Source organism: Drosophila obscura, unplaced genomic scaffold, assembly GCF_018151105.1.
Source record: "Drosophila obscura isolate BZ-5 IFL unplaced genomic scaffold, ASM1815110v1 contig_192, whole genome shotgun sequence".
Taxonomy (NCBI): Eukaryota; Metazoa; Arthropoda; class Insecta; order Diptera; family Drosophilidae; genus Drosophila; species Drosophila obscura.
Genome location: NW_024542781.1, coordinates 430,677 through 454,452, shown reverse-complemented (window position 1 = coordinate 454,452; position 23,776 = coordinate 430,677). Strand labels below are relative to the sequence as shown.

The 23,776-nt window shown below is 47.7% G+C and overlaps 5 protein-coding genes across 5 annotated transcripts; 1 reads left to right on the top strand and 4 right to left on the bottom strand.

The window, feature by feature from the left end:
- Nucleotides 1-8,080: 8,080 nt before the first annotated feature.
- Nucleotides 8,081-9,065, top strand: LOC111072971. Its single transcript, XM_041593587.1, has 2 exons — nucleotides 8,081-8,530; nucleotides 8,589-9,065. Exons 1-2 carry the CDS (start codon nucleotides 8,081-8,083, stop codon nucleotides 9,063-9,065), a joined length of 927 nt encoding a protein of 308 aa, XP_041449521.1.
- Nucleotides 9,066-9,234: 169 nt separating this feature from the next.
- Nucleotides 9,235-10,437, bottom strand: LOC111072970. Its single transcript, XM_022365067.2, has 3 exons — nucleotides 10,023-10,437; nucleotides 9,598-9,749; nucleotides 9,235-9,513 (listed from the first exon to the last, which is right to left on the bottom strand). The coding sequence occupies exons 1-3, from the start codon at nucleotides 10,435-10,437 to the stop codon at nucleotides 9,235-9,237; spliced, it is 846 nt and encodes a 281-aa protein (XP_022220759.2).
- Nucleotides 10,438-10,846: 409 nt separating this feature from the next.
- LOC121404258 lies at nucleotides 10,847-12,076 on the bottom strand. Its single transcript, XM_041593586.1, has 2 exons — nucleotides 11,563-12,076; nucleotides 10,847-11,490 (listed from the first exon to the last, which is right to left on the bottom strand). Exons 1-2 carry the CDS (start codon nucleotides 12,074-12,076, stop codon nucleotides 10,847-10,849), a joined length of 1,158 nt encoding a protein of 385 aa, XP_041449520.1.
- A 2,309-nt stretch (nucleotides 12,077-14,385) lies between these two features.
- On the bottom strand, nucleotides 14,386-16,541 carry LOC111072956. Its single transcript, XM_022365045.2, has 3 exons — nucleotides 16,393-16,541; nucleotides 16,046-16,301; nucleotides 14,386-15,389 (listed from the first exon to the last, which is right to left on the bottom strand). The coding sequence occupies exons 1-3, from the start codon at nucleotides 16,525-16,527 to the stop codon at nucleotides 15,082-15,084; spliced, it is 699 nt and encodes a 232-aa protein (XP_022220737.1). The 5' UTR covers nucleotides 16,528-16,541; the 3' UTR covers nucleotides 14,386-15,081.
- A 3,024-nt stretch (nucleotides 16,542-19,565) lies between these two features.
- LOC111073011 lies at nucleotides 19,566-20,766 on the bottom strand. Its single transcript, XM_022365124.2, has 2 exons — nucleotides 20,091-20,766; nucleotides 19,566-20,014 (listed from the first exon to the last, which is right to left on the bottom strand). The coding sequence occupies exons 1-2, from the start codon at nucleotides 20,598-20,600 to the stop codon at nucleotides 19,643-19,645; spliced, it is 882 nt and encodes a 293-aa protein (XP_022220816.1). The 5' UTR covers nucleotides 20,601-20,766; the 3' UTR covers nucleotides 19,566-19,642.
- Between the last annotated feature and the right edge of the window lie 3,010 nt (nucleotides 20,767-23,776).

Genomic DNA, 23,776 nt, shown 5'->3' with positions numbered 1-23,776 from the left:
ACGAGTATTTACTTGCAGCTTTGTATCCGTTTAAGTATCGCCTGATGAGCAATAAAGAACTAAAATGTTGCGGGGTTCACTGGCCGCAGCCGCGCTCCTCAGCTGGGGAGGCATTATGAATGCCACAAGCCCACAAGAAACATTTCTGGGACTCTGACAGGAGGCACTCAACCAGAAAGTGGGGGGGTGGGAGTGAAAAAAGCTCCTTTTGAGCACCGAAAAAATAAGTTCATTAAAAGGGATTATAATTTGTATGTACTTATGTAGCTATCCGATTAGGTGGGGAATATTTTATTTTGTTCTGTTTTTTCAGTAAAATTTAAGTTCCCAAGACCCCAATTTGGGTGCAATATAAAATATAAAATATTTTGAATATAATTGGACAAATAAAATGCTGTGTCCATCATCGCCGGTGAACATTTGAAGCCATCAATTATATTTTACTCGACATTTTGGAATAAAATTCTTTTCTTCGCTCCACCTCTTGCCATTCCACTCTCTCCACTATTCGTCTAGAGTGCCTCATTGTTTGTGTTGCGTTTCTAAGTCGAGCTGTCAAAATGTCCGTCACGGCGCCCCCGACGGCTACCCTTGCACACAATGGACCCAAATGCAAGATTTTCCTTCTTAATATGCGGGTGCAGCAGCTGCACAACGGCAACACCGACTCCACCCAAAAAACATCCGCATCCGTGCCCCCATGGGTCTGGTCTGTCTGACAGCGCTGCTGCAGTATGTGCACATGACACACACGTACATATATTCATACCCATATCCATATCAACCAGCCATATCTCTTGAGCTGCTTAAGCGCATGTGAAACAATTTCAATTGTCTTCTTCCTCTGCGTGCCGTGCCACTGCGGTTTCCACGGGCAAGGCCATGCGACAGCAACAACAGCAGCAACAACAGCAGCAGCAACAACAGCAACATCAGCCTTAAGAGCTCCATTGTCTGCTTCCTCAGTCCCGCGGCCAAGGCGCTGTCACTGTCACTGTCTCTGTCTGTCCCTGTCGTCATTTGCCACGCCTTGCACTTTTCTCTTGGCCGAAAGATTTTTCACAAAGTTTTTCCGTGCCACTTTGCGGTCGAGAGAAACAAAATAAAAACATAAGAAAATGGACAGCTTCGAAGCCGAAGCTTTGCATACGCTTTCAGATTGATTGTTCCTGTGATAGCTATGTAAAACGTATTTAAATAATATTTGGCTGTAATATTTAGTACATGTGAACCTGCTACCATTTGGCTGTGCCAACTTTTCCGCCAGTTAAAGAAATAAATTCTTCAAAGCTTGAGTCACATCTGAGAAGACTCCAACGTCTGCTAGGATCTACTATACCCTCTTAAAGCTAGACGGCCACAACGATTAGGCTTCACAAAATTAAAAGAAGAATTGCACTTTATTAAACAACAACAACTATGGCAGCGGCTGCAACCACAGCACAGCTGCAGTTGGTTCGGCTGGAAGTTGTTGCGGCTTGGCTTAAGTGTGTGTGAAATTTTTCAGCTTACAGCCAGAGAAAGTAAAAAACCAACAGCTAACCAGAGGAACTAAAACAAAAACAACAGCAACAACAACAACAACAACACGAGATTGTTCTAAATTCTTGAGCGTAGCGAAGTGCGAAAACCTTTGGCGGGTTAAATGCTGGCAGTGCGAAGTGCGATGTGCGGGGCCAATTAACTTTCGTTTTTTCGGCTAGAACCCGAACTGACCCGACCCTACACCGACTCGCCTCTGAGCCCGCAACTAACTTTCTATTTCAATTCCATGCCGCCGGGGGGTCTGGGGGCTGTGTTTGTTCACAGCCCAACTTTGTGCAATAAAAATTGCAATTTTCCCAAACAAAAGAAAGCGAAAAGAAAATACCTGTGAGTGTTGTATGTGTGTGTGCGGTTTTTATATACTTTTCAGAGCCGTAGTTGTTGCTGTTGTTTTTGTTGCTGGCTTTTATCGCTTGTCTTGACGCTACATTGACGCTAATCAAAGTTTACCGCTTGCCGCTCGCACAAATCTCACGCTAATTAACTTTTATATGGGATCAGTGCTGACGGGCGCGATAAGCCGACAGCTTTCCGCAGTCCCCGTATGCGCGTCAAGCATCCATCCAAACACTGGTCCAGCTGGCCATTCAGCCTGGACATCCCATCCTCTTCGCTCCGCTCCGGCACGACAGTCACGAGCCAATATTTTGTTGTTTGTTGTTGTTGATTTTCATTTAATTTGCTAACAATTTATTTAAGCGTTAGACCTGCTTTGGGAGCTAAGAGGAAAAATGCACTTGCGTTTTTGTTTTGTTTTTTTTTTACAGCTGTCGCGTGTCAGCAAAGCTAATGGCTTGGAGTGCTACTCCCAATTGGCGGTATGTCAGACCAATCAATGGGTTAACACCCATCTTTTCACTTGCAGTTTTAATGTACTAAAGTGTCTATGTCTCATGCAAAGGGCTTCGTTATCCATCACTGCCAGAGACAGTTCGGCCAACTGTCTTTGGCCAGAGAAAGATGATAGATGGATAGATACGATACAGCTATGTCTGAGCCCATATGCTGAGTTCACTGGATGGTAGATAAGCATTTTCTCATTACTATTACCGTTAGCGTTTATTATGCGTTGCTTTTCGCTTTCTTTGGCGCCTCTCTCCCCGGCCAATAGAGAGTGGCAGAGATGTTGCAGATGTTGACCGCCACAAGACCGCGTCTTCAATTGCAGAAAACTGACCGACCGCTGACCAATGACACGCCACATTAATGTGCCGTGTGCCGAGCCTGACAATTAAATTCTCATGTGTTGCAGCTTACAACGGGAAAGTGCGTAATGGCCGGCCACTCAACCCCAATGGGTTTGTGTCTAATTGGGGACATCAAATCCCTGCAAATGACAATCGAATTGAAAGAGTCGGGTGCGCCACTGGAACTCTACGCCCTTCGCTGCGCTGCCATGAAAGTTTCAGCGAATGTGGTTGGGTGGTTGCCATTTCGGGCATCTCATGGCAAGACAGACAACAGCATCTGCCCCTACTACCTGCCGAATATATCTTGATTCCGCTTGGCATGTTTACATGCACCAGGCCGTGCAGTGAACTCTACTCTAGTGCTGGCTGCCGCTGCCCCTGTTGCCGGTCCCCAGGCGGCCATGGTAAAGGTTGCCAAAACTGGCTGGTGGCTGGTAGTTTGTGGCTGGTCCCTGGTCCCTGGTCCATTCCTGGGCTAGTATTTTCTCTCCGCTTCCGATGCTTTCACTTTTTTCGGCCACGTTGTCACGTTCGCCTTGCGTTCAATTTATCATCCATGGCCAGTCGTCGTCGGTGTCGTCGGGCCGCCTTCAAGGGCATTGAACCGGAGACAAATAATTTTTGAGACAAAAGGTACGGCACGGTAGATGGCAAGGGGTTAAGTCTGGGTCATTTGTCAACCACCGAAGGCCGACCCCGAAAACGCACTTGTTCAGTCCAAAATAATATTCAAATTGTGATTTATTTGCGCAAATTCTTCAAGTGAGATTTGTTCCGAGGATTAAGTATCCGCCCCGGGCACCAGATGTCTGCAACGCAACAATTGCGACGGACTGGAAAAAGCGACCAAATTATTATAATGTGAACAATGAAATGAAATTTTGTTTTGCCCGACAGCCTGACATGGATGTGGACATGGACATGGACATGGCCATGGACATGGACATGGACGCACACAGACTGATGTGGAGTGGAGTGGAGAATCTTTGCCTGTGGCCTGGAGTGACAATGCCAGGGCATTAAATTCACTTAAAATGTGGCCAACGAAAATGTTTAATGTGATGCTGCTGTTTTTGGGGATGCCTGTTGAAATCTCTTGGCTTCACGTCGCTTTCTTCAATGGCAATGTCAAAGCTGTTATTGTTGCCGCTGTGGCATGCCACGTTGATTGATGAGCAGATGCCGACTTTTCCAGCTTTTCCAGCGCCAGTCGCAGCCACGTCGATGACTTGGCTTGGCTTGGCCCCCCCCCTAACCATCTTGATTGGCATTTAACATGACTGTGAACTTTGCATTTCCATTCATACTCGTATGAGAGACCAAGGTCTCCCCTCCCTGCCAGTTCCCAAAAATTTCACCGCAAAAATGTTCGACAGACTCTGGCAGCCATTCCCCACCCATGCCCGAGTGAGTGTTCTGCTGGCATGGCCATAATTGAGTGTTATGCGCCGAATTGAATTATGCGCGAGAGTTATATTTTTAAACATGGCTAACAACAAAATATGCTCTAACAAGGACATGCCCCCGCTGGGGACATGGTGCCACAAACAAACACGAAGCAGCATTTCGCAGCTAGTTAAATCAGCATAAAAATATAAAAGTACGAGTGGAATGCGGCTCGGCGCAAGTTCCATGACGGTTGCCGGAGGCAAATTTAAATTGAAATTTTTTTAACGAAATTTAGGCTATACATATATATTTTTTCTTTCTATTTCGCTCCAGTTGGGCAAACGCAAGGCCCAACAGATTTATAATGTGCTATCTGGCTTTTGGGCCATAGGACTAAACGAAATATTAAGCATAAAATTGAATTGACGTGGCTGAGGAGTTCTCCTGCTGAGGGCAAGTGAAAATGGTTTTTATTGTGCAGGGAAAAAAGCAAACAAACAAATGTATAATTTTGGATAGATACTTTGCGTTTAAGCTTGGACAAGTCGGTGTGCTGTGCTGGCAAAAGGTATAATAAATTCATCAAGACAGCTGGACGTCGGCCGGTCGGATCTGATCGGATCCGATAGTCACGGAGTCCGGCTTTCCACGCTGCGGTGCAGTTCATCAGTTGTTGTGTCTGGGGTCAGAGTGAAACGTAATTGGCCTCCAGCACTTAATTTGATTGAAGAGAGTGCGGTGGGGGTGGGACTCCAACTCTGGCTGTGGCTGTGACTGTGGCTCTGCCTCTGCCTGGGGCAATCTCAACCTGTGCGCGGGCGCCCACATCGTCTGAAGATTGCCAGCTTTGGCGGGGGCGACGGCGACGGCGAATCAGATGTCAACACAAAGTGAAAGTGAAAAATTTTTGCCGGCGAGAAAAACTGAATCCGAAACAGAGGCACAACACACACCGAAGCTTTTCTTTTATGCAATTGTTTTTGTCGGTGCGCAGCAGCATTGAATCGAATCGAAACAAAAAAAGTTTCCCAGCCTGCAACACATAGAATTGTGTATTCTGCCCCATTGAGCCGAGCCGAGACGAGATGAGACGAGCCGGGTGGGTGAAACGGTAAAACAAAGGCCAAATAAATCGCCAGAGGAGTCGGGTAAAAGTTTCGTGCCGATCGTGGCAGAGGGTTCGTTGCCACAGTTGTTTGTTTCTATCGATCGCTGGGCTGGCTGGCAGTCAGAGCTAAGCTAAGCTAAGCGGAGCGTTTTGTTTGTTTGCTTGCTGCTAACACAAAATGCCAATTACTGCCAATCGGTAGCTTGCCACTGGCCGGCCAGGCGTTTTCGGCCATTAGCACGGGATGGGATTGCGTGTAAGCCAAACGTGAATTATCATAAATTATCGATGGCCCATTATGCAGCGGCAAGTGTTTGGCCACAGTCAGTATTCGGTACATTGTTTGTCCTGTAGCTGTAGAACAAACAAATCATAAATTGATGTATGTGCATGTGTACATTTGTGTCAGGCCACTTTCCCGTCAGAAAATAAGCCAAACAGGGGGAAAAAGCAATTTACACTTTTCGTGTCCGTGCCGAGTGTCCGTGGCATGTTGCGCTGAGATAAACTTGCAAATCCCATCATTAGATGTTCGTCAGCGTGGTTTTTGTAATTAATATTTCATAAATGAAAAGCGTTTGGCATAAATTATGCATGCCGCGATGCGATGCGAAGCGAAGGTGTTGCTCCGTTTGTTGTTCGGTTGCCAGTTGCCAGTTGCCACAGTGCACTGCAGTGCAGGGTGCCACACTGAGCGAAAATCCAGATGCGCTGCCGCAAATACTTTCACATTTCTCCAAGCAGCCCAAAAGTATGCCTTATTTTAGACAGACAAATCCAGCTTTTGGACCGGTTTTCCTACATTTATTTATTTATTAATTTATTTCATGCTTTCCTGCTTCAGCTTTTATTTTCCTGTGTAACTGAGTTAGCAATAACTGGGCTAAGAATAATTTAATAACTTAATTAAAAAGTGTGACTACGTGCTAGCCCATCACAGACAATGCCCCAAATTAAGAGCGGCTAAATTTTATTATTCCATATTACATATGTACATACCTGTGTGTGTGTGTATGTAGGTACATATTTACACATGGGGAGTGTAGGTACGTGTTTGCCAAGCAGAAGCATAAAATTCGTTTTGGAAGAGGTAAGAGCAAATATTTGCAGAATGCAAAGAAACCAAGAAAACTACCCATTGCCGACGACAGTGGTGCCGTGGGGGAGGGGCAGTAAAACGCTGCAGTGTGAAGTACCCAGAGAAAAAGGCACTGAGATTCGATTTTTTACTTACACTTAGATATACCAATTTACAGAAAGCGGAAAAAGTAAAAATATATTGTTTTAATTTACATTTTACCATTAATTTTCATATTTAAAAGAAATCCATTTGATATTATTTTAATATTTACATTAAATATATTTCATACAATTTATAATATTATATTTTTTTGTAGAGTGTTATATGTTTAAATAAAATATTAAATATTAAAATATACATTTGTGTTTATTGAATTCTATTTAATTCTAATATGTTTTTATTTAAAGCCCCGAATGTTTGATCTAGCCATATTTCCAGTTAATATCCCATTAAATAAATAAAATATATTTTATGCAATTTAAAAATATTATATTTTTTTTTTGGAGTGTTATATATCTAAATAAAATATTAAATATTAAAATGCTTTTGTGTACAATTGTGTTTTTTCAATTCTATTTAATTTTACTATGTTTTTAAATATATTTTATACAATTTAAAAATATTATATATTTTTTAGAGTGTTATATATTTAATAATTAAATAATAAAATACTTTTGTATACATTTTTGTGTATTCAATTCAATTTAATTTTACTATGTTTGTATTTAAAACCCCATAGATTTAATCTATCTATTCATATTTCCTGTTTATATTTTTCTTGGAGTGTGGGTGTGGCCCAGTGGCTTAACAGTATTTCAGCTGCAGCAAGGGATTATAATCCCCTATAATCTGGTTGGGTTGCAAAGTGTGGGATAAACCTAAAGTTAAGGCTGCGAAGTTAGTTCTTTTGATTGAAATGGCACAAAATCTGTGCATAACTAATTCCATTCAATGGTCATGCCACTTCATGCTTTCTTCTTCTTGGCACTTCAATCACTGATTCGAATCGCTGCAGGATAATTCCTGGCTGCACTCGGCAGCCACTTTCATTGGCTTTCCTGCAAGTGGCGACAGATTGGGCTGCGCTGCGCTGCGATTCTACAATTTTCCACCGATTCAGCATTCATTTCGGTTTCTATGCAGCGCAGCGCAGCGCGTGTCTGATAAATATGTATGCCAAAATCGTTGCGTGTGGAAACGGAACGAAAGCCGAGACAACCGAAAGCCTTGGATGAGTAGAGCAAAGCTCTCGCCCATTTTTTTTCACAGCCAGCTTGCCGATGAAAGTGGGCGTCGAAGGCGGTGGAAAAAAATCATTAGGCCAGACCGGGTGCACCACGAGCACTGCTCGGCAATATAAAGATTCAAAATAATTGCCAAGATCAGGCTAATTGCGGCAATGCGCCAAGCAATTGGTCCGTTGGCTGCTTGATGGCGATGGCGATGGCTTGCTTGCCGCCAGCAATTGCACTAAATCTGCAGCGAAGCCTTGCTTCAGTCTAAACCAAAGCGGCAGGCAGCAGTTATCATGCATATTACGCTCTAAATAGCCACCAGCGATGCGGTGGCAGTGGCAGTGGCAGCAAAAGCAAAACTGGATGCAACGGCTGCCTGGCTAATTGTGGCAAGGTGAAGTGTATAAATTTGATGGACAAACTGGCGCACAAGATCAGTTGGCTAAGAGAGTTTGCAGCAGCATCACGATTGAGAGAGAGAGAGCGAGAGATAGTGCGAAAAAGGAACACAAGGATCAGGCATATGGACACAATGGATTCGCGCCTGGGTCTGCTTATAGCCCTGCTGCTGGCCACGTTCCAGGCCCACCGAACCAGCTGGGCGCTGGAACTGAACGCCACCAACTCCTCTGCCTCCTCCACCTCGGCCACTGGGGAGAGCGGACTGCTGCGGACCGTGCGCCATGTGTATGGCCAGTGCGCGGATAGCGAGGATATTTTTTGGTGCTGCAAAGTGCAGGGCGCCCGACTGCTGGGGCGCGCACTCAAGGTGCAGCAGCTCAGCATTGTGGATGGCGTTAACCTGGTGAGGCGGGAGAGTGCGGCTGCGGCTGCTGCTGCGGCCCAAGACACGCGCACCGGCCGCGCCAGCATTGCCGAGAGTCAGCTGAACAATCGCGATCTGGAGCACATGTCCGGCAAGAGTTTGGACGCCCTGCTGCTGGAGCGCTTCCTTGGCTTCGTGCACAGCCACCAGCTGCAGGTGAACCTTGCCGCGACTGCTGCACTTCGGGGAGCGGAACAGCCAGGACTGGCTGCAGTCACTCCTGGGCTACTTCCTGTCCAGCAAGGACGGCGACAGCGAAAGCGAGGGGCGCAAGAAGAAGGGCGACGACAAGAAGTATCTGGGACCCTTCATCGCCGCCGTTCTGCTGAAGACGGCCATCCTGAAGATGGCCTATCACTCGATCGCCATTGTGGCTGGCAAGGCTCTGATTGTGGGCAAGATAGCGCTCATCATCAGCGCCATCATCGGACTGAAGAAGCTCGTCGGCCACGACGGCGGCGAGAAGACCACCTACGAGATCGTGAAGCACCCGCAGGTCCAGCAGAGCCACACCTATTCGTCCAGCCATCAGGGCGAGTACGATTCGGGCGGCCATGATTCCGGCGGCGGCTCCTACCATCGCAGCATCGACGACGAGATGATGATGCAGGACAAAGCCTACCAGGCCCGGATGCCACAGGCCGGCGGCTCTCCGGCTGCTGCATCGACTTTGACCAAGGTGTCGCGATAAGATCCTACCTACCGTCCAGAGCAAATACTCAACCAAAGATCAATCTATCGCTTAGCTTCAATCTGCATGACATTGTATTTACATTCGTTCGCCCGAAAGCCCTCCAGTTTAAGTTTAGTTTTATCATAGTTATTACATTTACTACAGCAAGATACATTAAAAATAAAAACTAGAGAAATCCACGCGTTGGGATCGTCGCTACTGGACGGGGCTGATGGTTGGATTGGCGCCTCTTCAGTGTTTCCATCTCGTAGGCCTGGTATCCCTGATCTTGGGCATGGGATGGCTCTTCGATCTGCTCCAGCTGACTGGAGCTGTAGTCGTGGGTGGGCATGCTGCGGTGCCAGCCGCTTTCGTGGCTGTGGCCCGACCCCGCGCCCGAACTGGTGACAATCACATGCTCCGGGGCGCTACCACTGTGGCCACTCGATCCCTTTTTTAGACTGCCCTGCAAATAGAGGCGGAGCGCCAATGAATTGTGATTGGGCCACCTGTTCTGTGGTGTGCCTGTGCCTTGGTGGGCGTTACTCACCAGCAGTGATATGACGAGGGCTATTTTGGCCATTATGAAGGCGGCGCCGGCGATGAGGATTACCTTTCCGAGGAACATTTGGGCCACGGTCGCTATCATGATCATGCCGCCCATCATGGCCATGTGCTTATCTTTGTCCTTCTTCTTGCGACCTGTTTTGTTGGAGCAGTTTTTTTTATATTTATTTTTAATCTTGTCTTTGTCTTTCTTCTTTTTTTTCTTCGATTTTTTCTCTTTCTTCTTCTTTTTCTTAGCCTTCTTCTTCTTCTTTGAATCTTTATCCTTCTTCTTCTTCTTTTTCTTTGACTTTTTCTTCTTCTTTTTGTGCTTATCTTTATCGGCTGTGGTCTGAAGCCCATCAAAACTACCCAATCCAAATCCTCCCACAATCTTATCGAGTTTATCATCTACGAGCGAATAAGTACCTTGATCAAAGCCCAGTTGAGTGCCAAAGTCATCGATGGCATTCGATATGGTCAGCTCCCTGGGAAGTTGAACACGCAGCGCCCGTCCCTGCACCAACTGCAGCAGCCTGCCGGCCAGTCCAGACTCCGCTCCACCATCGCTGCGGGCTGTGCCATGTGGCTCCGCTGGCGGCTCAATGCTCAGATAGTCGCTGATCTGCCAGGAGCTGTTGTCGCGAGCAGCCGCCTCCAGCAATCGCTCGCCTTCGGAGCCCAGGCAGTGCCACACCTCCGCACCGCCCAGACACTGTGCCATTATTCGGCCCAGACTGTGGGGGCTCCATCGGGAAGCTGCGCCATTTCCCTCTTGCGTGTTGGCCAGGACGGTGGAGCTGCTGCCCACGACGACGCACTGCACCAGGAACACACGCCACATATTTGATTCTCTGCTGCGGAGCTTCTTTGAGCGAACGCGACTCCGCTTGAACTTCAAATAGCCCAAGATGCTACTCCGTTCCAGTATTTATAGAGGGCTCTGCGGCCCCTTCTGGGCTCTGGGGTGGAGTGCCAATTAAAGTGCTTGTCAAAGCACGACACCGCCAGGCAGAGGCACTTTTGATAGGAATCGAATAAGAAAAGTTTTCGGCAGAAACAGAGGCGACCTCTCGATGGCAGGCGTGCTGAACCGTGACGCAACCGAAAACTGAAATCTGAAACCGAACAGAACATCTCTTTTGGGGATAAGTAAACTTTCATTTTTGTGGAAAGCACTCACAGCTGTACAGTCGTACTCTAGTTGTAGCTTAACTAATATTAATTGGGCTAAGACATAGGCTCAGTACTCCCTACAGCGATCGCACGTCCACGGCCTGCCAGCCCTGCATTCCTGCGGATACGCTGGCGCTGTGGAAGTTTCTCATCAAGGTGTCCGCCGCGACGGCTGCCTTTTGCTCTGCACTGGCCGCCAGAAGCTTGCTGCTCGGCCTGCGCTGCTGTTCAAAGTCATAGAAGCGATCGTCGGTGGGTGAATGAGGCGTGGGGGCAGCAGATGATGTCTCTGCGGCGCGGGGCTGCTCGAAGCGTACTTTACGCTCGCTGCGACGGTATGGTGAGGTCTCATGCACATCGTAGTGCTGCTGCTGCTGGTGCTGCTGATGGTGGAGCTCGTCGCCATGGCCAAAGACTGTGGTCTTGCCGGGAAAGTGGCCAATAGGTCGATGGCCCTGGAAGCCAAAGTTGGAGCCACCCCCAAAGCTGCTGAAGCCGCCAAGACCGCCACCCAAGCCACCCAATCCGCCCAAGCCGCCCAACGAGCTGACGACTCCGCCCAGGCCCAGGAAGCTGCTGACATATACCGCCAGCTTGACTAGGAACAGAGATTTCTTGAGCAGCAAGCAGATGGCAGCAAATAGCAGGGGCACCAGAGCCACCAGATTGAACTTCAGGCCCAGCAGAAAGGGCAAAAGATATTGCTTGGCCAACAGACGACCTGCAGAGAGAGAGAAGAAACCAAAGATAAGCCACGAATTTTGTTTGTTTAGATTGAAATATATTCCCTTACCGGTGGACGGCTCTTCGTAGCCAAACTGTCGCTCCCCCTGCACCCCTGCACCGTCCAGAACAAACTCAGCCACACTGTTGGCATCTGTGGTGGGTCCGATCTTGAACATCAGTCCGGGATAGAGGCCGTCCATGTGCCACTCGAGACTGCGCTGTCCCATGACGGCGCCGGCGTTCTCGAGTATCCCTCGGAAGTCAACCGGATCGGTGTCCAGCACATTGGCCAGCGATCTGCCCGCCGCTGCCACAGAGTCACTCTTCACCGTCACAAAATCGTCCACAAAACTCACATTATCACTGTCCTCTACACGCTGTATGAAGTTGAGGGCTGAACGGCCCAGGCACTCGCTCAGTCTTGGCCGCTGGCCACTGGCGCCACGGACACACTGCTTGAACTGCTGCAGCTCCGCGGAGCCAACGTGGGAGAAGTCATTGTCACTGCCAGCAATGCCTCTAAGCTGGAGCTGCAGCAGGCCGACAAACAACAGAACACAGCACGGGTAATGTGGCGACATGTTGGTCAAGTGCTTGAATCTCAACTGAGCCCGATGGCCGGCTGACCCCCCGGTTTTATATCTTCCGGACCGACCTCATCTAGTTATACAATAATCAGTTTTCAGTTTCGGCCAAAATTTACTCCCCATTCAGTTCACCCACATTTTGTTTTTTTTTTTTGCACATGGCCCAATAACGGAAATTGTTTTACATCAACGCCAAGTGGTCGGCTGGCCTGGCTCTGCGTCTTCGTCTTCTTCTGATCATCTCTGTTTTGTTGCTGCTGCTGTTGTTGTTGTTGGTGTTATGGGAGCCGTGCCGGCATGGTCATGGTCAGTGCACACGACGACCCAAAGCTGCGTCGACTTGTGGCCAAAATTTTTCGCACATCTCGATCGTTATGTAATGGAGTTATTCCACACAAATTATGAAATGGTAGACGGCCACAGCTGGGACCCTTTTGGAAAATTCCCAATTACCATGCCCGCTAATGTTCGCCTATTAAACAAATGGGGAGGCGTTCACAGAATTACCAGAAATGTTCCATCGTTTACACGGAAAATCACCTGAAAATTGCGGCAAGCCAAGCCAATAAACAAATAAACAAACAAACAAGCAAACAAGAAAGAGGAAAGAGCTTAGCCGAGATATATCAAGGTATCAGACGGGGAGTTATTACGCTGCGCTGCTGCTATATACATATGTACATATATATTCCTATCATTCCCTTAATATCAAAGTTGAAGGACAAAGTTTATAAATAAACTTTGAAATGAGAACATTCCTTAAAAATATATGCTTCCACGAACAAGTAATAGAAATGCTTCCACCTTTGTCAACTGCGTGGGTGAAGAGTCGAGAGTCGAGTCACAAACGAAGGGTATCAAAAGTAATGCACACCGCAGAGACTGACAGAAAAAAGGCTTGCCTACTTGCGGGCTGTCGATGCTAAAGCTGAGTAAAAAGTTTGGTGTTGCCAGCACGTCAAGAGGTAGAGTTTGGACGGCAGCCCAACCACAAATAACTTGGGTGGTAGGGTAAGCCCCTACCCTGAGGGTGGCGCGGAGAAATTTGAGACACCAAAAGTGTCTGACACCTCAACGCCATTTCGAGAGGTGGTGCTGGCGCTCTCTACCTTTTTGCCCACTAATGAAACAGCAGACAAACTGAGCGCGTAAACTTTTCATGCACCGTCCCCTTTCCGGCTTTGGGGCTTGATTTGGCTATTCGCAGGATTTTCGGTATTAGATTTACGGTTTAATGTTTGCGGTTGACGCGAAAACTTTTGTAATTTTTGCCATTTCGAAAGTATGTGGCAAAAGTTTGACGTTTTATATACATATTGTACACAACTCTGAGCTGGGAATGGCAATGGTGTGAGATGAGGATGATGGTGAGGATGGGGGTGATGTCGGAGCAGCAGTGTGTGCCGGCTGCTCAATAAATTTCCAATTGCAATTCACACAAAGACAAAAAAGAAATTGTATTAATAAACACTTTCACCGACAATACTTGAAATTCACGGCCAGTTGCGGCTGGGCTGCAGCAGGCAGCCGGCAGCCGAACATTGTTCACAAATAGTTGAGAAGATATACGAGCGAGCGGGCAGACTTTTGGCTGTTTTGGCCATTTATATGCCAAATGCCGACGGCCATAAATTGCAGCTCGGGGCGTGCTCTCCCAGTCCCCCCCGACCCAAGGCGGAGTGCAGGAAGTCCCCCCCGTACCATAAGCTCTGCCCATGTCCATCGCCCTTGTCCATCTCATTGACATTGTGCACACACCCAATCGCGCAGAGCTCGGGGATTGGCGGTGGATGGGCGTACGTGTTGCATTGCAAATGCAAAAAGCAGGTCGCAACTTTCATTAGATTTTTCGAGTGTGCTTTCTGGAGCGACATTGAATACGCGAATACGCCGACACAGAGTGCGGGGCAGCAGGAAGAAACTCAGCCAGCCGGCCGGCTGACTGGTCCCATGTGGGATGGGACTAACTACTAACTGGCTGCACGTCTTCTCTCGCTTTGATTGTGCATCCGAAACTGCCTGCGAGTGTGTTTCTGTTTGTTGCTGAATGTTTCGTGGCCTGGCTACGCCTCGGTGGCTCAAGTGAAATTTGCCGTTTCTTTCTGCTCTGCTCTGCTCTGCTCTGCACCGGCCGCATCCCCGGCCGCGGCCGCGGCCATGATTTTGTGTGTCGCACATGCAATTGATATCACTGGCCTCGATTGCCATAGTTGGTGAAAGAGTGAAAGCATTTCGCACGAAAACTCCACGCTGAGCACAAGTTGCGTATGCGCAATATTCCAAATACAAAACATCGATTCGTGATAAATGCAGGATTTCTTTTATTGATTTGTTGATTTTCATTGGAGTGGTTCTTGCGGTTGATAAAGAGGTGGCAGCGAGACGAAGGGCGAGGGCTGGCTGGACACCTCCCGAGTGGCCTGCGACTAGCAGCAGTTCAAAGTTTAAGTAGTTAAGTTTAGATTAGTTTAGTTTTAGTTTGGAGTTGAGTTAAGTTAAGTTAAGCGTAAAGCGTTAAAGTAGTCATGTAGTAAATAGTAAAGCTCTGAGTATTAATACAAAAGTTACAGTCACTTGAGTGAGTACTTTAAAATTAAGGCAAAGGCCGCGCAAAGGCCCCCAAGAAACAGAGCCCCGGACCAACTCCTCGTGAAATCCTCCTCAGCCTCCTCAGCCCCCGAAATTTTTTGAACTTATTCCCTATGGGGGGTATTTGGACTTATTTTGAACAATTCGCTCTCCCGTGTAACAGTTGCAGATGATGGCGCCTTATGTGTAAGCTTTGCATGAACTATGCTATACAAATAAATTAAATAAATAGAATAAATTAAACGAGCCATCGAGCTCTATTCTCCGTTCTTCATTCTCCGTTCAGCTTTCTCCAAGCTATCTCTCTCTCTCTCTGTTTCTCTCTCTCTGATTTCCCATTTTCGCCTTCTGTGTATTGCACTGAATATTGCTTTTTGTGTTGCTGCAGGATTGGCTTTTTGGCTATTTGCTTATTGCTTGTACGCCGCGTAGGCCAAGTTCTGAGCCTCGCCGCCGCCGGGCAGGGACCGTCCGTAGCTGTGCTCGTGCTCGTAGTGCGGATGCGCCACCACCTCGTAGTTCTCCTTCTTGGACTCCAGCAGCTTCTTCAGCCCGATGATGCCCGACAGCAGCAGGGCGATCTTGCCGATGACCAAAGCCTTGAATGAGATCAGTGCCAGGAAGCCAATGGCCAGGGGCAGCAGGGCGGCCATCTTCAGCTTGAACAGCAACAGCAGAGGCATCAGGTACTTCTTCTTCTCCTTCTTCTTGCCGCGGGCTAAAGATAAAAAGATACAGAAGCAGAAGCAGATGCAGAAATTAGCATAATGATTTACTTTCGCTTAATCAAAGTCGTTTGAGATTGCGCTGACCGCTAATTAGCAACTGGAGCACACAGATAATTAATAAGCGAACAGGATCGGCAGCTTTCTATGTGGCTGGCTGCGTTTAGAAATCGGAAATTGCAGCAGTCAGCGGATCACGGATCATGGATCGTAGAAAAGAAAGTAAGTCCAACTGGCTAACTAGAGAGCAATTAATAACAGCAGCAGCAGCAGCAGCAGCAGTAGCAGCAGCAACGAGTTGCCTGGCTTGGTCTGAGCCTGAGCATGAGCATGAGCCTGAGACTCCATCTGGGTCTGGGACTGGGACTGACTGTCAATGCACCGCTAGATCGTGTGGAATCAGCCAGCAGGATGACCTCAATGTGACTTGAATTTAACAGTGAAAACAGGATTTGCTCTAAGACTGGGACTGGGACTCAGACTGGGACTGAGACTGGGACTGAGACTGCCATCTGCCTGCGCAAACTGGTCGATGCATTAGTAACCCAAATTGGTAACATGTTCGCTAACCAGATAGGCCAGTGAATCGATCGATCGATCGATTGATTTATGTGTGATCAGACAGTGTGTGTCAGCGACAGATACTTACACTCCTCGAGAACGCGCTGCATGTCCTGGATGGAGTCCTTGGGCACCTTGAACTGCAGGGTATGGGTGCCAAAGAAGCGGGCCACACGCTCCACCAGCAGCGAGTCGACCTCGGCCTCCCGCGACTCCACCTCCTCGGGCAGCTGGATGTCGTTCAGTGATCGTCCCACGGGTATGTCGTCTGTCTTCACCAGAGCAATGCCCTCGGTCAGCCTCACATCGCCGTTCTCCGTGTCGAAATAGTGCAGGGCCCGTTCCTATGTGTGTGGTGGTAGGGGGAAGGGAAGTGTTTGAGGGATTGTGTTATCCTTTTGTTTTTGGGGGGTTGGGCTTGGGGCATTTCGTTACCTTCATGCACAATACCATCGATCGATCACCGCAGTCCTTGACCATTTTCAGGGCACTGGTCAGCAGACTGTCCGCCTCGGAGGCGGCTGCCGCCGTTGAGGCGATCAGCGCGAATAGGCACACGAACTTGAACATGATTGATTGCTTGATTGCTTGATTGCTTGATTGATTTCGAATCAATTCACAAACTGCACTTGACACTGGCGGAGTTATCCTTTCTACTCGTATCTGTATCTGTATCTGTGCACTGCCTGTGAGTGCCGTCCCTGAATCTCTGTTGTTGGGTTTTTGTTCACTTGAATGACTGCACTGCGCTCGATTGGCTTGTTCGATCTGTCGGTCAGAAGGCAACCGGTAAACTGTGGCTAGAAGACGCACGCGGATCGAGTTTTATTCCCGGCCAGCAGAGCAGCAGCAGCAGCAGCAGCGACGACAACGACAGCGACAACGACGCTGGATACGATGTTGACGCTTTAACGCAATGCGAGTGGTCACTCGGGTGTCCCTGTCCCTCCCCTCCCCACCACTCATTCGGCCAGTAACGGAGACGGTAGCCGAGCTTAGAATTTAAATCATCAGCACGACGGATACGAAGACGATGAAGCGCATCGGCTGCAACCTGTACTGGCCGCAAAGCCATACCCATACCCATACCCATAGCCGAAGTGGCTGCCGAGAGATGCCCCCCGGCAGAGACGAGGCGTCGCAGTCGCGGCCGCTGGCGTCGGGCAGAGCTTGTGTTGGCTCTGGCCTGGCTGTTTGTCAACGTACTTAACCAGCAGTTAGCTATTTACCTACCAGCACACACAAACACACACACACACGTATAGTAGAGGGGAGATGGACAGCCGCTGGTAATTGCTTTGTGACAATAGATGCTCCTTCTCCGGCTGCTTCATTTGACTCATTTAAGGTAGATTTAAAGGCCTACTCTTAAGCCAGGCAGAAGGTTTCATTTCATATTGAAAATTATTAGGGGGGGACATTGCAAGCTTCGTTGCATGTGCAGGTGGCAGGTGGGTAGGGGGTGGCTGGCTAATCAACAACACCATTTAAGATGGCGTCCAAGTGGTCGAAAGCAAGCGCATCAAGAGCCGCAGCCGCAGCCGCCGCGACTCAAATTGGAGTAAAATAGAAAATTAACTAGTTTACGGTAGGCGGCAGGCGGCAATGGAGGAAAGAAAATTTCACTTTAATTTTGCTTTTTATTTATGTGTTTGTTTTTGCCTCCAGCTCAACGCCAGCCAGTATCTCGCATAATGTATCTGCAGTTGTTTTGTATGCCAATCCAATCGTCGACAGTTGCACAGTTGCCGCAGAAAGAAACATCAGCAGATACGAGCACAAACACACAGCCAGATATACAGATACAGATACAGCAAGACGAGAGTTTCATTGGCATTATGTCGCTTTAATTTGCAGCACTCGAAAATGGCCACACGTCGCATGCTCGTCTGTTTTTGTGGCCGCCTAACGCTTCTCGCCTCATCGTTTGCCATGTAATTTACGCATTAGACAAGTGCCCCAAAAGAAAGCTACGCCTCGACTCGACTCGAATCGCCTCGGATTTGCATGCTGTGGCCAAGGAAAATAAATCAACATTCGAATGTTGATGCAAAAGCCACTCAGCACTTCACAGACCCGGCGATTATCTGAGCCAGTTCATGCTGGGCTGTGATGGAATATGCAAATTGTACGTTGCACGTGGACAAAGATGGATGTGAGTTGGCTTGCCCTGCCACAATAATTTCCTGAATGGGAACTCTGCTGATAGATGAGAGTCGTGTAGGGCATAATGCGGTCGACTCGTTTCCCCAAATTTAACGAAAAACAACAAAAAAATGTTAGCCACGTGCGCGTGCAATGAAAGTGAAAAAAAAGTAAAGTTTCATGCGCTTACAGTTTACAGTTTTATTCAATTTAAACTCCACAATGGGCATGGCATTGAGTTGCGCAATGACATTGGATTGTGTCTACGTCTGTGTCTGTGGGCATAATCTGTAAATTAAATTTAAGCTAAAAAAAATATAAAAGTTTGCCTTAAAGAGAGATGCAAATAAATTAACAGTAACAGCTTTAATGCCAAGTTAACCGAATTCCGGCTTTGAATTCCGAAATCCATAACGATCTGTTCGCTCTTAGAATGTGCCTTCAATCGGGTATGCTCAATTAATTCTCAAGTATATCCGCACTATCGTCTGACCCAAATAGTCATGCGAAATGTTCGCTTTGGAGTAAAAGTTTTTGCTTAAAGCATCTCCCCTCACTCACATTGGCGCCCCAATTGAAGGCAAACAATCAGAAGCGCAGCGCAGCGCTGCCCCACCCGCGCGACTGTCGCAACCCTTCTCAGTGGCATCTTTAAAATTGACACCTTTTCAAAGTTTCACTTTCATTCCGCATGGCTGACAGGGCCTGAGCTCGAATTCCGGGTAGCTGCGTCTCCGTTTTCGTCTCCTGTCCCAGCCACAGCTTCAGCTTCACCTTCAGTTCCAGCTTTGGATAAGTTTACGTGTTTACATGCCGGGACCGTAATGCGCTTGAGTAATTTTCAATTAATGAAAGTCCCGTGCTTGTGACGTCAGTAGTTTCAGGTAAATGTGGCACCCACAACTAACTCTTGGTTAGCCAGCAGCAATGTCGTTAGCCAGGTTCAATGTTCTACTGTTGTACCTCCACTCTGGGCAGCTCATTAATATTTCGTGCAGGGGCTCAAAAGTGAAATTGTCGCATACCAGAGGAAGGGCCATGCCAGTGTTGTAGCATATTTGATCTATGAATATTGCATTGGACTCTGATTGAACGCAAACATGTATCCACACAATATATATTTATATATATACCTATGTACATGGTACATGGTAGAAAGCGAAGCAGCGTCGTCTGCCATTTTTAGCACGCACGTAAGCCCATTTCATCGAAACTGTAATTGTTATCATAAATTGAACAGGGAGCGGCCCAAAAATCAATGGGGATGCAGTGCGTTTCGTGTAGCAGAATTTACTAGGCATATATATTTAATTAGCGCTTACTTAAACCTAACACACACATTTAGTTCGTTAAAATTAATAATCGATTAGACAAATTAAACTAGACATTAGTCAGACAGTTCGTGCGGCAATCTTTTCTTTGGTTAACTCCACTCTCGACTCTCGACTCGACTCTCTCTTCTCCAAATGCAAATGCAGGCCTTGCCTTGCCTCGCCCCGCCTCGCCTCGCCTGCTGCCGTGATGCTCGTATGATGGCGACCTACAAGCTCTTGGCGCTGCCCGCTTGGTGCTGCTCCTTGGCTGGCTTCCAGCCGCTGTAGGCCATATCGAAGTCACGTCCCCAGCCCGAGTGGCCGCCACCACTGACGACAACCTCATGCGAAGACTCCTTGCCACCGCCGCCGCCACTGAGCAGCTTCTTGATGCCAATAATGGAGGCGAGCACCAGAGCCAGCTTGGACACAATCAGCGCCTTGCCGGCCAGCATGGCCAAAGCGCCGTAGGCGATCGGCACGAATGTGCCGCCGAGCAGCAGGGGAATCATAATGTAGGCTCCATTGCCCTTTTTCTCCTTTTTCTTGCGGCCCTCCGACGTGCTGCCGTCCGAGTCGCGCAAGTCTGGAAATTTTACCTATTGCAAGAAAAAGCATCAGACATCATAAGCAATCACCCTTTAGCTGCAGATCTGTCAACATCCATGATCTCACCTGCAGAGTGTGGTCCTGGAGGAAGTTTCCCACCCGCTTGAAGATCATGCTGTTGAGTACCTGGTCCTTGGCGTCCGTGCTGCGAGGCAAAACAGCCACAATGTCCTGCTCACTGATTGGCGGCAACTTGGCCCGCTTCTGCTCCTCACTGCCGCTGCCGCTTCCAGAGGCAACGAACTGCACGCCCTCGAAGAGAGACAGCGTTTTGGCCGAGCGAAAGGCCTTCTCTAGGCCGGTCAACAGCTTGACCTTCAAGCAGACTGACATATTCTCGCCCGTGCACTGCTGGTAGATGCGGTAAACCAGCGACATGTCCTTCCAGAAGCCGGCCGGAGCGGCTGCGGAGCTGGAGGCCTGGCCGACACTCGGCTGTGGCTGCGGCTGAGGCTTCTGCCCGACGCCGAGGCTGTTCAGACTCTGGTGCTGGTGCTGGTAGCTGGCGCTGCGAGCAGTTGAGAGCCAGCAGAAGACAATCATGAGGGCTGCCACATGCCACACGTACTTGATCATGTCTGAGCTGGTGTGCTGGGGCCTGGCCTGGTGTCTGTCAGATGTTAGATGCTGGTGCTGAGAAGCTGCTCCTTGGGCTATCCTTGTGGATGAGGCACTGATGCACTGACGCAACTCGTCCAAACGGGGCACTGCACTTTTGATGTTCAACTGAGTGGTGGCAAGCCGATCGTATGCATTTTATACCGCCGCGGCGGTATAATTGCGCCTTGCATGTCAGTTGGCAGCTGAAATTGAAAAACATACTTTTGTGTCTTAGTCTAAATATCACGGCAATTAGCCAGTTGGCGGAGCTGGATGGCCAGTGGAGCTGCGCTTTCGTGATTTCGCTGCGAAAGCAACCGAAATATCTGCTGGCATCAGCTCCCCCCAGCCTCAAGTTGGCAGCGTTGCTCTTACTCTTGCTCTTGCTGTTGCAGTTGCGGCGTTCGTTTGTAATTATATTCAGAGTTGCATCTCGCTCGTTCTCTGGAATTGAGCTGCAGCTGCCAGAGCGCTGCCATTGCCATTGCCACTGACACTGCCAAGGCTGCAGTTCCTCGTGCGGTTGGCCACCGCCTTTGTATCTCGCTCTCTTGGCGCCACTTACTAGACCGCAACCATGCACACATTTTCGGTTTTTATCTGTTTTATCTGCAGCCGTCGGTCTGCAGATTCACTGTCGTCACCTAGTTTGCCGCAATGTAACGATTCAGGCGCGATGGAATAAAATGGGAGAAGGGCGCACGCTAGTCCCGGCTGGGAGGCTCGTCGGCAAGTGGGGTGGTGATCTTGCCCACCCCCATTGTGTGCCTATTCTCCTTATTGCGAAAGCTAAAATGTGTGCGTGCTGCGACGAAATAATACGGGGACCTAACATTACCAAATACACACAACGTATGACTTTCTCTGTCTCGGTTGCTCTCGGAATGCCTTTCTTCCCCCCTCAGGTCTCATGAGGGGTATCTACCCTCCCTTCCTTGGTCATTCCCGAATCACGTAACCTGGCCAGAATGACCCCATGGCTTTCCGAGAGCTCCTATGGGGACATCAGCTAGCTGAAGGCAAAACAAATACGGGAATTTAAACATTATAAAATTTATTAACCTAAACATAAAATTCCGACCAACAAACTAATACCGAAAATGAACACTGAGAAGAATAATAAATAAATTAACGTAAACTATGTAAAAGAAATAAATAATTTTAAATGTCTAAAAAAAATGGCTAATAAAATGAACTGAGATGGATCTGAGCTTTTCTTTTTCACAATTTAAATTTGCATATTCGGCCGATTTCACTCACTCTTATTTTCCGTGTTCGACGATGAAGCGCTTCCTCGCGGAAATCCGGAGCTGTAGGAGGTTTTTTAGATAAAATTATGATCGCAAATACCCAAAAGATCTCCATAGAAAAAAATGTCAACCTTTTCCTCTCTCTCTTTCTTCGCTGCACACCGACACTCACGCTCTACACAAAACGGTTAGACGGCACTTATTCACGTTTCTTAGACTACTTTAAAACATATTTGTCTTTAAACCTAAATTTCTTCCTCCCTTAATTCATATTTTTTTCACCCCCAATAACCAAGAATTTCCCAATCCCAAAAATCGACGATTACGAGTGAGTCTCCTTCGGCCCCTGCTGCTACCTTTTCTGCTTCATTTTCTACTACTTAAACTAAAACGAAAGCGTAGGAAAGCACCAAAATGACGCTGCGATCGTCGCATTCTTCGCCTGTTTTTTTTTTGGCTAAGGCATCAATTTTGCAGATAATCCTTGGCTACTTTTGTGTTGCATACTTTTCGATGCGCGCGAAAAAAGTGCAGCCGCCAAGCGAAAGAGTTGAGACACGAACTCGATCCGATTCGATTCGACTTGACGAAGATGGAAAGAAAGCTTGAAACCTTGACCACCAGACGAGCTTTGGGGAAATGCCAAAAGGTGGCGCTGCGCACTATTAAGGTGCTAATGAAAACGAATTGATAAGTGATAACCAGTAAGCAAAAAGGTGACAGATGTGACAGAAAATCTACAAATGGGGGAAGGGACATGGAATGAATCTTGTAAATATTCCCACAGCTTTAATAGCAATCGCTCATTTAACGGAGAGCTATCTATTTTTTAAACTTTTTGTTATTACAGTTTTACCTTTAAATGTTTATTTCCTAAAAAAGGTGCGCCCAATGGCGGACACCTGTTAAGGCCGTCGAGGCGCTGACATTGAATGGCAGGCCGACGCCGAGCCCTTCGAAACGGGCACCGATACACAGGCCTAAGAAGGAGGATCAGCGGGGGCGGTTAAAGATGCGGTGGATACGGATCTGGTACGGATCTGGTGGGTCACATTCCCGAAATATGTACACCCTCAAATATTGAAAGTGCAGGAAATTCATGATGTACTTTGTGTTCCAATGTCCAATTTTCATACTCTTCCAAGGTTTCAGTTCTCGAAGTGATATCTCAATTTCCTATCCCTTTCCTAATTGCGTATTCTGCAATAACAGATGTACAAATTTAAAATTTATTTTGATGTTCAAGCCACTTTTTGCTTACGTTCAATAAAACCCAAGCAACTTGGACTAACCACACTAAATCGCACACACTTCATAGTTAAAATGAACTGGAAATCAAAGTCAACACGCAACATGCGCGATAACCATCGAGGCGGCGGTGCAACCGCTGACCGAACTACCGGCGACCGTTCGTCAATTATTGTCGATTGTTGGTAACCGCTGGAAACGCTATCTGCAAAGTATCCGCACTCCGTAATGCAAATTGACCACTAACGACAGCAGACAAACGCTTGAGTGACCAAACTATTTCGCTGCATTGTGGAACCGCGCGTACAATTAACTTGCAATTAATCATAAGCAATGGCTTGGCGCATCATGGCGCCTAATAAATTAAATTAAATGCTCGGTGAGCAAAGCAACGTGAACAGCACCAGCAATTACAGACATACAAAATACGAGTATCATGCGTGTGGTGTGTGGTGTATGGTGTAGCTCGTTGTACATAAATTGTTTTGTTTTTTTTTTTTGTTTTCTTCTTTCTTTTTTTGTATTTTGAGTGTGGGAAAAACGTGCTAGAGCGGAAAATGATGGCAGCTACATTAATTCAAAGCGCTTAATAATATTATTAGTCAAGCGTAGGGGTGGGGTGGGGCGCTTCCCTTCTTATGCTGTGTCTTTTTC